At 40.6% G+C, this 15,260-nt stretch overlaps 1 protein-coding gene across 2 annotated transcripts in view; it reads left to right on the top strand.

The window, feature by feature from the left end:
• Positions 1 to 14,169, top strand: part of LOC118584151 (carboxylesterase 1F-like) — a 44,822-nt gene extending 30,653 nt beyond the window's left edge. For both annotated transcript variants that reach the window (XM_036188176.1, XM_036188177.1), the window contains exons 9-14: positions 8,779 to 8,919; positions 9,388 to 9,468; positions 9,662 to 9,809; positions 12,797 to 12,928; positions 13,665 to 13,737; positions 13,998 to 14,169. In XM_036188176.1, the coding sequence (XP_036044069.1) occupies positions 8,779 to 8,919; positions 9,388 to 9,468; positions 9,662 to 9,809; positions 12,797 to 12,928; positions 13,665 to 13,737; positions 13,998 to 14,169 (747 nt within the window). The remainder of the gene's footprint in view (positions 1 to 8,778; positions 8,920 to 9,387; positions 9,469 to 9,661; positions 9,810 to 12,796; positions 12,929 to 13,664; positions 13,738 to 13,997) is intronic.
• Positions 14,170 to 15,260: the final 1,091 nt, after the last annotated feature.

The following is a 15,260-nucleotide window of genomic DNA, read 5'->3' as shown; positions in this document are numbered from 1 at the left end:
TCAGGCAGGTGGTTAAGCAGGACCCTGCATGGTATCCTCTCAGTACAGGCACATGGAAGAGCAGGATGAGGAGGCAGGCAAGCTACAGAACTACCAAGTGCTAATATCCAGAGTCAGAGTTGCTGAAGCTCTAAGAGGATGTCCTCTCCCATCCTTCCCTCTTGGTAACAACACCCCAAATTTTCTGTTGAGAAAATGTGGGGACAAGGTGACTTCAGAGGTAGCATGTTTTGACCTTGATGGGAAACTAAGCTGGATGGATAATGGATGGACAGGACGAGTCATGTACTCCTTCCTTCCCCTTTTGCTATTTTTATTTCATGAGTTCAGTATGTGAGCTGCATCACCATGCCTCAGAACACAGGGGGTAGCTCAAAGATGGATACCTGACACTGTTGATTAATCAGACTTTAAATCTAAACCAGTGTTAATGTGAAGGAGTAGATAGTTTCTATGCATACAGGGTATGCATGTCAATTGCTGGTGTGCTTAACCTGTTCAGGAGACCAACATGCTTCAGAATAAATCCCTCAAAACAATGGGAAGCTGGCATGTAGATTCTTATTAATTTCTGAGCACCTGGACCTAGCTATCTTCTTAGATTTGAGTCATTTGAAGATCGTTACAGCCACTCCTTTCCTGTTCAAGGCTTTTAACTTGAATGTTTGCTTACAATAGAAAATCCAACTCCTATATGCTCACTGATACTCATTCCAGCCCACCAGGGTTGACAGTGACTGCAATGTTACTTTTGATAAAAGGTATAACTTATTTTGTGTTATGGCTAGACTACCAAATGCTCCCCTATCAGCTTTGGCACTGGGCAATGGCCCCAGCTAGCTACACTATTTAGGTAAGTGTTTGAAACTTTGAGAAATGGGCTATCTAGAAGAAAGCAGTCACTGTAGGTATAACATCTCTTGGGGATGGCATCCTCTGAAGCGTAGGCCTGCTCTGAAATGACTTCCTTTCTCTGCTTCCTGTCCAACATGAGGTGAAAAATCACTTCAACCACACATTCATTCACAAGTGCCAGCGATGTCCTATGCCAATTTAAATAGGTCCAAGAAACCCTGAACTGGGATCTCGGAAACTAAAGATAAATAGTATTTCTCCTTTGAAGTTGTGGTTTCAGGCATTTTCACTTGTACTCATTCAAAGGGAAATACACAATATGAAAAATGATCACTAGAGCTCTACCAGCCCAGGTGTGTGTGTATGTGTGTGTGGTGTGTGTGTGTGTTGTGTGTGTGTGTGTGTGTGTGAGAGAGGAGAGAGAGAGAGAGAGAGGAGAGAGAGAGAGAATGCTATGTGTGCATGTGCTAGATGTGTGTCCTGTGTTTAATATGTGTGTATGGTGTCTGTGTTTGTGTAAGTTTGTATGTGTCTGTGATGAATGTGTAAATTGTGTTCTGTATGTTGTGTTCATGTGAGTTTAGGGTGTGCATGTGTGTGTGAAAACTGGGGTCACTGCCCAATATATCAGCACTTCACAAGAGTCTCAATGTGATGGGACTTTAAGTTTCAGGCGATTTCCCCACAAACACGCAATAATTTCTGTGCCACATGAGAGTAATGAACTGAAAAAGTTTATATTTTCTGGATATGAAAGCAGATGTAGTGAAGTTGTTGGCACACATCTTTAACAGCAAAATACCTTGTCCTCAAAAACAGCATGCAAAGCAAACAACCACTAATAGACTGAAGGAGGAAAAAGGATGGCTTATTCTCTCTCGTCCTCTTACCCTGCCTGAGAAGAAACTGGGAGCACAGGGCCAGGAAGACTTTTACTCCAGGAAGACTTCTAACCACAACCTCTTTTTTTGTCCTCCACAGAATCTGTTCAATTTACAAGGAGACTCCAAAGAGGTAAGGACTTTTTAAGGTTTGGAGTCTAACAGTGTTAGGCTGTGATTAAAAGTTTGTGGATTCACAGTTCTTTGTTATGTGTGTGTACTGTTGAGGTCTATAATAGCAAATTTCACTTACGGGTTAACAAAGCCAAGAGGACCAGAGACAGGGTTGACATTACTTCTCTGACTGCTAGTTCATTGCTCCCAATCCGCATCTTCTCCTCATTTACAATTCTTGCACTAAAAGGACCTATAAAGAGGCCACACAGCCAGATGGCTAAGTTGCCTAGCTAAGGGTCATGGAAACCATTGTCGAGGAACACAAATATCCTAAGAGAATCATAAGCTATGCACGGTGAAGATGTCACACCCTTTCTTATATCCAGAAAACTCTAGTAGTGACCTCCATGTTCTCCCCATCAAGGTCTAATGGCATTAGCTGTGCTGAATTACAGCCCTATTCTCCATTCCCTCCATTGGATCCCAGGGTACCCCTTAAATGTCTACAGAATTTCAAAAATCTTAAATGTTTCAGACTTTCAGCATTCATTTTTTTAAAGAAGCGGCTACTATGTGGCAGGTTATAGTTTCAGAGATGGACACAGCCATGAAGCAGAAAAACATCTGTCCCACTCAAAGAATTCCATCCTCTTGGGGCAAGGTGTGGAAAAATAAATTAGTAGACTATGTTATATCTAATTGCAATCAGAGTTAAGATTTTAAAAAAGTGGAAAATAGGAGCAGAGTTAGAGGAAATAAAGAAGGAAATGGGAAAGAGACTGGGGTTTGGTGTCTACGGTCTGCTTTAAGTGGAGACTCTACTTACCTGAAGCCCTACTTGACACCTTTTCCTAAATGACCCACCACCTCTCACTGGTAGTTCAGGCTGGAGACCAAGCCTGCAACACATCAGTCTTTAGGGACACTTAAGATCCAAAGTACAGTACCTCCACTGAGTTATAACTTAAAAAAATAACTGGAAATAAGGATGTGTTGGTATGTCACTCTGTGGCTGCTCTTCTCTCTAGTCTTGCTTCAGGACATTCATTCCTTAAGGTTAGAAATTGAACAGTACTGGATTTTAGCCCAAATGGCAACATCTCTGTTCTTGGCTCATGACTTTCCATTTGGATATGATGTTCTTGCCCATAAAATCAGTGTTTGATCAACAATATAGTACACCTAAATAATAGGGAGGAAATCTGCCTGTTTTCCTGTTTGGTCATTTTGGGAAATAGTCATGTGATACCTAAAGTGCATGATCAAACTGTGAAAAAGGTAGTAAAGCATCTAAACTCGTGGATTTCACATGTTTAGCATCCATATGAGTGATAATAAACTGCAGCATAAGTATAAAACTGGAGCTGAAGAAAGTTAGTATCTTATTACCCAGGGTTGAGAAAGTAATAATCCATACTCATATGTGTAGTTGGAGAACTTCTCTTCAGCCCCCGCCAGGCCCTATTAGTCCAACAATCCATTTATAAATTAAACACACAGACATTCATATTATTTAAACTGCTTGGCCATTAGCTGAGGCCTACCATTGTCTAGCTCTTACTCTTATATTTATCCCATTTCTATTAATCTATACTTTGCCACGTGGATTGTGGCTTACCGGTGTCTTTACATGTTGCTTCTCATGGCAGTGGTTGGCAGTGTCTCCCCACAGCCTTCCTGTTCCCAGCCTCTCCCTCTTCCTTGTCCTGCCTCCCCTATCCTTCCTGCCTGACTACTGGCCAATCAGCACTTTATTTATACAGAGTGATATCCACAGCACATATGGTGTTTTATTATATTATAAATAAATCTTACATACACTAATTCTTTTTAAGGAAATCTATGTTAGATAATATGTCTTAAGCTGGGACCCATACATAAGAATGATGACAATATTGTGACCAGTAATTCCCAAGAACCTCGATCTAGAATTCCAGTGCAACAAAGGCCAAGGATTCACTAATCCAGAATTCATGGAAATTTTATAGACCTAACTATAGGAATAGTGAAAATCAGTTCTAGAGAATACGCATGATTGATGTATATTATATATATATATATATATATATATATATATATATATATATATATATATATATATATATATGTTTATGAATGTATGAAGTATTTTATATATAATACATATTTAATGAAAATGCCTCCCCCCTTCATTTTCCTATCTATTAACTTCACCACTCACAAAAGCCAAAAATTTGGTCTCTGTGGCTCATAAGCCTTCTAAGGATTTTCGTGGCTATTGCCCACAGTCATGGGGTCTATTATTGGTGAAATTATTAAGGCCACTCCACGTAGTTAAAAGGGAGGTTTGTTTTGTGGGGTAACTTACAAATGAAGGGGTAGGTTGCAAGGTCTGGCAAAGGTATAGCACAGTCCGGCGGTGTTCTCTGGAGAACTCTGCTCGGTCTACCTCCAGCGTCCAGGGTCCCGGAACCAAGAGAGAGACCTCCTCTGGATCCTTGGTCTTCTGCTACCTCCTCTGCCCTGCCTTGTGGACATGACCATTACTGAAGCCTCAATGGGGGTTGGAACTTCCAGGCCAATGCTGGGATGGCTATCCACTACATCTCCCCCTTTTGTCTAAATAAGAAAGTTCTAACCTAATACAAGACTATATACAAAGAGATGGTTATCAAATATTGTCCAGTAGTAATGAGAGATAATGACCTAGACAAGTTGGAATTACAATAAGTGCAAACAATATCGAGCAAAAAACACATAGTAAAATCCAGGGATGTCTAGGGCATGGGTAGGTGGCATGTCACAAAGATCATTCCAAAAGGTGTCCTATCCTAAAGAACCTGAGTCTAATACTGAATATATTCTATGTAAGATATTATATATGTATATATACTAAGTTGTAGCTATAACTGCTAATCTCCAACCTCATCAAAGACCTGAGAAGGAATATAATAATACCTGAGAAATGGGAGAAGGATGCAAGCAACTTTCTGGAGTCTTGCAAGAGTAGACAGAGACAGCTAGCAGCCTGAACAGTCACCTAATGTTTCTCAGCATCATTGGTGCATTCAAATTGGCTACAGGCCTAGAGTATCTGACAGACGATTTTCAGAAGCAGGAATTCTGAAAGACCATCTTACCCTCTCTTGGCAAAGTATAGTGGTCGCTTTCCTTGTGTCCCGCTTGTCCAGAAAGGACAGCATTTGTACTGTCAGCAGTTGAGGCAAGGGCAGTTCTTTGCCCAGTAGGCCATTTTGTGCCAAGAAGACAAACTTCCAAATGGAAATGTCTTAGAAGCCCAACATTCTCTCGGGATCAGATTGGTGCTGCCAGGAGCTATTGTGTCTCACGTCAACAGAATTCTAAGTTATTTAAATGCCATGTTCTCTAGGTCCATCAAGTGTTTGAAGATTACCTGTCCATCTGACCTATGTATTTATAAATCTGGATAACCTAACTAACATAATTATAGAGATGACAAGCATAGGTGACAATAACTCTGTAAGTCTTATCTACCTAAACAACCTAAGGACTAAGCTTCCTATAAATATGGCAAACAGTCTGTAAGCAAATGTACAGTAAAAGGACAATGACTTTAAATTGTGACAATACACAAAATATCTTTAACAGAGGTAGGAATGTATAGTGCAATATGCAATATGATAATAATCCTAAATATATATCAGTATACAGAATACCTTAAACAGAAGTAGAACATACATACAGTATGACAGATATAAATTCACATTTGTATCAATATACAAATATTTCAAATTAGAGTAAAAATATGTGTACAATGTAAAAACATAGTTCTGTATTTGTATCAATATACAAATTATCTTAAATAGGAATGTAAAAAGTTTATATTTGTATCAACATATAAGAATTCATAACAGTGCATATTACTAAATTTGTTTACTAATATATATGATAGTCTACCATAATATCTTATAACTATCCATTCCATTTCTACTTTTCCCTTTTTCTTGAGACATATTTTCTTTCCTTAAGGAGAGTACTGAGTTTAACAGTTTCTTCCACCCCCAACCCTAGAACTATTATCCATAACCCTGAGAAATATGAAACCTTAGGGATAAGGGGAGTCATTTTCTTAGGATTGCTTCCTGCTGTTTAGGGGGCAATGGTATCTGTTGGGTATTGTGATCAGATAGTTAAATCTCAGTTAGACTAACTGTAGATTCTGCAGCAACTCTCAGTGTAATGGGTAAGATTTCTGAAATTCTGGCAAGAAGCGTAGTAGGATGATGATTATCATTGCATCATTCTGGATTGGGTAGAGTTGTTGTTGGGGCCCCATCTTCCTTCTGGAGACTTCAAAGATTGCTATTGGAAAAACTTATTTTTTATCAGAATGGAAGGTTTGGATTTAAATATGTCATGGCATGTAAGAAAGGATTCCAAGAAATCAAGAGTAAGCATGGAGAGAATTAGAATCTTGAAGATAATGGTCCCTTATAATTGGTTTCCTTCTGTATAACACCAGAGGGCTCTTCTGATATGGGACTGAAGAATCTCTCAACCTTTTCTTTTATCAATATGCTTGGGTTTAGAGAAGGAGTGAGCCAATTCCATCTCCAAAGCCAGCTTGGTTTATAATTAAATTGGAACCACAACTATTCTAGATTGATAGAGATATAGATGTTAGACAGTGATATCTTACCCTGTGTAGATTGGTAACAATAGATTCTTTCTTTCTGCTGTAAACATCTGGATATCCAAGGCCTTATGATTTCTGGACGATGGGTATTTCCATTATCCTGGAAAGACAAAAACAGAACCCTACCCCAACCTTTGATTGTTAAATTTTTCTTACAACCTGAAGAGATGTCACATTGGTGGATGATCTTTTACTTCTCCTCATCAAGGGGTTTCTCCTGTTCGAATCTAATTTTTATTAATTTTGTTGGTATCCATAGCTTTTCTTCTCCTGTGGAAACAAAAGCAAAACCCCTTCCCCAACATAGGACATATCAAGGTTTCCATTCTGAGGTCAACACATCTTTGAAATAAACTGGTTGGTTTAGCTCAGGAGTTTTGTCTGTCTCTCCGCAGCTGTTGTTCCTTTCTCATCAGCATTGAGAAAATTCAAGGTTAATAAAGCATGTGGAGTGTATCCCCTATGTAACTACTGCTTCCTTTATATTTTTAAAGTCCCTTGTTGAAATTGGTTGTAATGTATATGTCGTATATGGCTCAGGGTATTTGTCATCTGCTGGCTTCTCATGGATGATAACAGGATAAGCCATTGTATGAGAGCCATTTGGAGATGTTACAACCTGTATGGTCTTGCCCTTCTGCTTATTAGGTCCCTTGTCATGTTTATTGAGAGTTTCCTCCAGGGCTTATTAACGAGCACCTAGGGTCTGTTCCAGGGAGTAAACCTCCTCTCTTGTAAGGGATTCCAGATTTTTCATGGAATCATGGAAGTTTTTATGTTCTTCTGAAACACATGATTCCATGGACCTTATCTTATCAAGTAATGATAATTTTTCTCACTTATATATTGTCTGAGAAGCTACGACTTCACTCTGGAGAGTTAGTGTTCTATCCATTAAATACTCATATTTATTATCAATAAAAGCAATTTTGGGTACAAGCTTGTTTTGTAAATTCTGGTTAGCAGATTCCAGAGAGAGAATCTTTTTATGTAAGTCCTGGTCAGCAGAGTCCATACACAGAATCTTTTTGTGTAAGCCTTCATTGCTAACTTTTAAAGCCTGTAAATCATGGTTAGCAGATTCCAGAAAGAGAATTTTTTTCTGTAAGCCTTCATTGCTGTCTTTTAAAACCTGTAATTCCTGGTTAGCAGATTCCAGAAAGATAATCTTTTTATGTAAGTCCTGGTCAGCAGATTCCATAGACAGAGTCTTTTTCTGTAAGCCTTCATTGCTATATTTTAAAGCCTGTATCAGTCCCAATAATGACTCTTCTTTGTTCTTATTATTAAACCAGTGTTTGAACACTATGTGAATTATTACAATGAATGTCAAAATGGTACAGGCCAGATATGTCTTAGGGAAGTCGTATATTTCCAGGAAAATGTCATCATACAGGCAAAAAGGTTTTCAAATTCTTGTGAGGTAATGTTTTCAGCCATATTACAAGAATTATTCAAACTTTGTTAGTCAGTTTTAAGGTGTAAAATTATCAAGTACTTTTACTTGAAATAAGCTTACTTTTCTGTGGGTTGGGGTGGTGCAGTAGCACTTTTCAGCCAGCAGGACGCGTTGGTATCGCTCCAAAGCAGGGCCTGCTGGAGACCTTGGCTGGTAGCAGCTGAAGGCAGGAGCCAAGATGGCGGGGAGCCGGCACTCAGGGAGGAGCGGGAACGCCTCACTCACAGCAGTTTTCGCTGGTCTAGGGGCTAAGCTAGGGAACTGAGACCAGACTAGCTGCTCCCTTTTTCGGGAACGGAACCGTGTAGGTGTCCCCTGGTTAAATGGAACTTTGCAGGAGGGTTTAGGTACCCACCAGCCGGGGAGGAGGCTGAGGGAGGGAGCCACCTGGGCCTTTGGAATTTGTCCCACGTGAGCGCCTGATATGGGTGAAATTATTAAGGCCACTCCAAGTAGTTAAAAGGGAGGTTTATTTTGTGGGGTAACTTACAAATGAAGGGGTAGGTTGCAGGGTCTGGCAAAGGTATAGAGCAGTCTGGCAGTGTTCTCTGAAGAACTCTGCTCGGTCTATCTCCAGCGTCCAGGGTCCTGGACCCAAGAGAGAGACCTCCTCTGGATCCTTGGTCTTCTGCTTCCTCCTCCACCCTGCCTTGTGGGCATGACCATTACCTGAAGCCTCAATGGGGGTTGGAACTTCCAGGCCAATGCTGGGATGGCTATCCACTATAGTCTATGTTCCAGTTTCTCCCTTAGATAGGCAGAGCAGGAGATGCTGCTGATCTCTGACACTGTGCTGATCTCTTCCCCAGAGTAGCCTTTTGGTACCAGCTGTGCTTGATGGAGTGTTGCTGCCAAAGGCCCCAGAAGAGATCCTGGCTGAGAAGAGCTTCAACACTGTGCCCTACATGGTGGGCGTCAACAAGCAGGAGTTTGGCTGGCTTCTGCCAACAGTGAGCACAAGCAGACCCTTAGACAGATATTCCTCCACCACCCACTACTCTGCCCCCACTCTGCACTTCCATGAGTTCTGTCTTTAAGCCCTGCCTTGTGTCTGGGGTAGCTGTTCCATTGATGTAATGTATTCATCCAAGGAACCTTTCTCTGGCATGGTCCAACTGAGATGTCTAGTCTTAGGAACTCTATACCAATGACTTCATACCTTTTCTCAATGAATTCTGAAATTCTTAGCCTGGGTAGGGGTGTGTTGGCATAACCATTGTGTAGCCTGAATAACCAAGGTCACGCAGAAAGTGGGGGAGGATGTGTGAGTTCAGGAGAGTCAGACTGTGGCACAGATGCCTCCATACTGTGCTTGGACTCTCAGGTCCTGTAGATCACCACAGGAACTCACAGTGGATGTTTTCCTCGTTGTCTCTTTGACTCACAAATACTAAACCTTTTTAAAATTTTTGTAACAGATGATGGGATTTCCACAAACTGATGTAACATGGGACAAGAAGAAGGCCATAGTAATCCTGCAGAAATTGTCTCTCCATTTGGTAAGCATCTAGGGATTTGTGGCCACTGACTGAGAAATATAGATATTGTGAGGGATTGGCTCAAATTATTGATAATTCAATGTCTCCCATTGCATCACTCCATGAAGGATTTGCACAGGACATAGGAAGGTCAGACTCAATGAAGCCTCAGTTGGCTGGAGAGGCTGGTGATTGCTTTTGTCATCCATTTCAGGGCATACATGAGGATGCAATTCCAGTTGCCATTGAGAAGTATGTAAAAGGTAGCAATGAGCCAGTCAAAATCAGAGACGGAATCCTGGAGCTCATTGGGGATGTCACATTTTGTATCCCGTCAGTAACTGTGGCCCGTGGTCACAGAGGTGAGTCTCAGAAGTTGGATGGAAAAGAGACCAAGATTCTCGTGCTTTGGTCCCTAACCTGGATACTTCCTAGGATAGACAGATGTGGGAACCTCTTGTGCTCAGTGTGCAAAGTCTTGTTCAGCAAAGGTTCTGTTCAGTTTTGTTTTCCAAATGAGGAAGAGGTGTAAATGCAAGTAGTTAATTTTCTAGTTGATACCAGGAAACAGCAGTAGGGATGTGAGAGCTCACATGGGAAAGAGATGAAAGTCAACCAATGATATACCACCAGGCACATGCCCACTGTGGACAGCTGGAACTGTGGAATATTTCAGGAAGAATTTTGTCGGGTCTCAAGATTACCCCAGCAGAACAGAAATGGATGGTATTTAACCAACAATAGTCACTTGTTAGTTGAAGGGTTTAGGCTTTGATCTGTTGCACACATGGGTAGAGCAGTTTATAGTGACCAGGGTAAGACTTGAAGCAAAGAGTCACCAGTGCGGAGGTAGAACTCAGGCTTTCCTGCCCTGACAGAGACACCAGTGAGAATCAAGGGCATCTGATCATACAGAATAGAGGCAACTGTCATATTTGTAAGTTGTTTCAAAACTAAATTGCTACACTTGGAGCCATGAAACAGTATGAGTTAAGTACAGGGTCAGGAGGTTTGTTGAAGGCAGGAGGGCAGGAGGAGTGTTTGGTAGTAGCTGTGCACCATGGGAATTGTTCCTCAGTTGGTTGTCATTGTGATGAAATATCTGACATAGACACTGTAAGGGAGGGGAGACTTACTTGTATTATTAAATTGTGTGGTGAGCAACTTCACTGCTTTATCACTGAGGTGAAACTGAACATCATTCTGGAGAGCATGGTGGAGCGAACTAGGTCACTTCATGGCACACAGAAGCAAAGAGGAGGAAGAGAGATGCAGGAAGTGGTCAGGAAAGATAGAAACTCCCAAGGGCCTACCCCCAGCAACCCCAAGTCCCCATCACCTTTCAAAATAGTACTATCAGCTAGAGAACTAGACTTAACTGTGAGTATGTGGGGACATTTATACAAGGCATATCCCCATGAGACAGAGGCTCATGGTGTAATGTAAAATCATTTCACAGTAAAAGACATTCAGCCCAGCTGCAAGAATCCCTACAACTGGAGTTTTTTTAAAAGTTCACAGTTTTAAAAAATTTTATTTAAATAATTTTTTTCATTTATTTTGCATGCCAATTGCAGTTTCCCTTCCCTCCTCTCCTCCCAGGTCCTCCCCACCCCCCACCCCCTCATCCCCTATCCCCACCTCTACCAAGGTCCCACCACCACCACCCCCATCCCCACCCCCACCCCCCTCCACTCCTCCATGACCCCCTATCTACACCCCCATCTCACCCCATCCCCCCTTTCCACCTCCCTCCCTCCCCTTCCACTCCTCCTCCATTTCCATGCAGAAAGGCGCAGGCATCCCATGGGCTTGAGCAAAGCATGGCATCAAGTTGTTTTATCTGTAGTTGTTTGCTGCTTTTAGCTTTTCTCTTACAGCTGCTTTAGTTTTAGAAATGAGTTTCTATTATACTGTTCTAATTGTTTTTGCCCTGCTGTAGTTTGCAATTTATTTATTGATGTATTTGCTGTTCACAACTATTTTAACTTGTATATTAAAAAAAATCCTAAAATTCTTCCTTCTGTTGGTTTTGGTTTTCTCTAGTTTTTTCAGAAAAAAAAAATACTTGCAACAATTTCATTCTTGTCAACTTTTCTGAATAATTTTTCTTGTGACTTCACATGAAATATTTTTCTGAAGAATGTTCTGTAGAAGTTTAAAAAGAACAAGTCTTCTGTTAACATTGGTTGGCCATTATGCTCATTTTTTGTTGGAATATTTGTATGTTTTATCCTGGAACTATTTCCTTATGAATTTTCTATGTGAATGATTTGACCATTTTTAAAGGTGGAGATATTGAAACCCCATCCTGTTATTATATGCAATCTTTATCTTCCCTAAGATCATTTGATGTATGTTCTATATATTTAGATGCTCTTATATTGGTTGAGTATGTATATATATATAAACACACAAGTGTTATTCCCTCTTGATGAGCTGACCAATTAATTTAACATGTAATGTCTTTATTTCTCTACTTTTACAGTTTTGGCTTGAACTTCATCATCTCATATAACCATAGCTTCCTCTCTTCTCTGTTAGTTTCTATGTGTATATAATATCTCTTCATGTTCCTTTATCTTCAGAAGAGATATTGCTTTAAAAGTGAGAAAAGTCTCTGCCTTTCTTAGGAGAGTATAATCTATTTATATTGAGGGAATTATTAATATGCAAATACTCAATATTGCTATTTTTTTAGGATTTGCTGTTATTGTTTCACAAGTATTCAATTTGTTTCTGCCTATCTGGCTACCCTCCCTTGTGGCTTGATGGTTCTCCATGCTGGAAGGTTTTATGTCCTTTCTGCTTTTACTTTGTGCCTCTTCTTTATTATAAATACATCCTTCTGTCATATATTACATCCTGATCACAGTTTCCCCTCCCTCTAGTCCTCTCAGATTCCCCAAATCTTTCCTCTCCTCCAGATGCACTCCCCTCCATTTTCCTTCAGAAAAGAGTGGGTGTCCAAAAGACAACAACCAAATAGGACAAAATAAATGAGACAAGGCAAAAGCCCTCATACCAAGGCTGGATAAGGCAGACCAGTGGGAGAAAGAGTCCCGAGAGCAGACAAAAGAGTGAGAGGCACACTTGCTCCTGCTCTTAGAACTCCCACAAAACATGTATATAGTGTATTTACCAGGTTCATTGGTATACATTTATTTTAACTGCATTAACATAAGACTCAATCACCATTTTTATTTATGTTAGCTATGTAAACATAACCAAATCAAGGAGCTTTCCTGAAGCTGTTTTTCAGGCATTTCCTTCGAAGATAGGAGGAGCCTTGATTGCATTTGGGTTTATGTCAAATAACATAAACTGTTATGAATCCATGTGTTCACAGCTACTGGAGCTCCTACCTACATGTATGAGTTTCAGTACCACCCAAGCTTCTCATCCCATGCGAGACCCAAGAATGTAGTCGGAGACCATGGAGATGAAGTCTACTCTGTCTTTGGTGCCCCACTTTTAAGAGGTAATGACTCTTGGCTGGTATGAGGGTAGAATTAAGAGTTCTGGGCTCCAGTCTTGATGCTAATTTTTTAATTCAGTATAATGGGAGTGAGGTACACATAGATGTGGCCAGCCTTTCTCCTGGTCTAATATACATTAAGGAGGATATATATATTAACATGTTACCCAACATAACTGTTCTCACACTCCTGATGATTGACAGTAGAAAGAAATGTTGTATGTCATACATAGTATGCAACTTGATGACAAGAATGCCACTTCTTGATTTTATACTCAAAATAACATATCAAAACATGACTGATTTGCTTAACTGGGAATTTTCCAGAGACACTGATACCCTTAGAACATTTGCAATTTTATATTTTTCAACCCTGACAAGTTTACAAGACTAAGAAAAAAACTAGGAGCCAACAATATTATGGGGTAGAGGAAACCCCAGGGTGTAATCTTCCTACTCTGGGTGAGGAAGAACAAGCAGAAGAATATGAGAAATAAAGGCAGTTAGTATTGGATGGGCTGCATTCCACTGGTAAGTCCTAGACCAGTTATCCTTAGTCTGAAAGCACACACCAGTTAACCAGGATTTTGTAGAATGTTGACTAAGTAGGTATGGAGTAAGATCCAAAGTTCTGCCTTTCTAAACAGTACCCTGAGTTCTGTTGCTGGTAGGCTCAAGAGCTATGCTTTCAGTAGTGACAGGTTTTTAAACCTCTCTTTCCTTTTTTTATGCTCCACAGGGGGCGCCTCTGAAGAGGAGCTCAAGCTCAGCAAAATGATGATGAAATTCTGGGCCAACTTTGCTCGAAATGGGTGAGTCTGGTGGTAAAGATGGGCCTGCAGTGGTGGGCAAGATCAGACCTTCAGGTACTCACTGGGAAGAAGGGCAGTTTCTAAAGTTCAGTGATAAACTCAAATCTAGCCACTCCAAAACATTGCTCTTATGTGGTTCTCTTCATGTTCTCCCTTGTGATGAGTGGAAACAGATAATCCAGGAATCACTATATATCTCATTTTTAAAAAGTGGGATTCACAGAGTAGCTTTGAGGAATTCTATTTGATTCTATTCCCAGGAACCCCAATGGGGAGGGGCTGCCCCATTGGCCAAAGTATGACCAGAAGGAAGGCTACCTGAAGATTGGAGCCACCACCAAGCAAGCCCAGAGACTGAAAGGGGAGGAAATGGCTTTCTGGACTGAGCACCTGGCTAAGAAACAACCCAGTGCAGAGCACAATGAGCTGTGAATAGCAGAGGCCAGTCTCAGATCAGAGAAGCCAACAAATGGTTCTTCCACTAAAGGTGTTGTAAATCAAAGATGGAGCTTAGAAGATCCTGGAGAATTTTGTCATCGGGATGGGCAGAGGCTGAGATGAGGGGATATTTGTACTTGTGGCCTCAATTTGGAGAATAAATATTCTTTTTAAGGTCAAATAAGTGTCTATTTTGGGCTGACTATAAAGGTATGTACGAGAGAGAGAGAGAGAGAGAGAGAGAGAGAGAGAGAGAGAGAGAGAGAAACTCATAAAAAGATACTCTACAAGAGGTACCATAGAAAATAGTTACCTTGAAAGCAAAAAGAAAACATGTTTCAGGAAAAACAGGCTGCAAAATTAGGCCTGCCTTATACCTCTAGCTGGGAGATATCATCCAATATGGAGGAGAATGGTATCAAAAATTACTAAAGTTCTAAAGGTGAAGCATGAGATAATATGAGAGTTTGAAATCCAAAAGAACTGCATATTGAAGGAAGATTTTATACCAGCTACAGACTTCTCTGTGTACACTGCCAGGTGCTCATGGAGGAAAATCAGAGGCATGTTTAAGATGTTAGAAGTCCATCTCTAATCTCAGTATTGCAGCATGACCACACATAGATATTTCCATTCATGTGTAGTTTTCCCCAAGTTACCCTCAGAGCACTTTTTTCGGCAATATGAAACTTAACCAGTTGGGAGGAAGTTTCCAGTTGAGTTTGTTTCATTTATCCGTGTCCGACAACCAAGGTGTGTGTGTCATCTTCACAAATGGGTTCTCACTAGCCCATTCTAGTAGGCTTGCAGCCCTGCTCTTATAAATGAAATCCTTAAACCACTGGAGAAAACTCAATAAGCACTAATTCCTCCAGGACTCTGTAAAGACCTACTGCAGCTTAAGAAATGGACAAAAATTGTGTTGAAAAGTGAAAGTATTCTATTAGAAATCATTAGTGATCATTACTGCTAGTGATGGACAGATCGCCAAAGAACTCCCATGTTCAGTAATCAGGGACGCAGTGTTCCCCTGAACTTAACGCTGAAACAGGATGGTAGAAGACACTCCTGGATGATACCTTTGA

The sequence above is a fragment of the Onychomys torridus genome, chromosome 5 (assembly GCF_903995425.1).
Source record: "Onychomys torridus chromosome 5, mOncTor1.1, whole genome shotgun sequence".
Lineage (NCBI taxonomy): Eukaryota > Metazoa > Chordata > Mammalia > Rodentia > Cricetidae > Onychomys > Onychomys torridus.
This window is presented reverse-complemented; position numbering and strand designations above follow the sequence as displayed.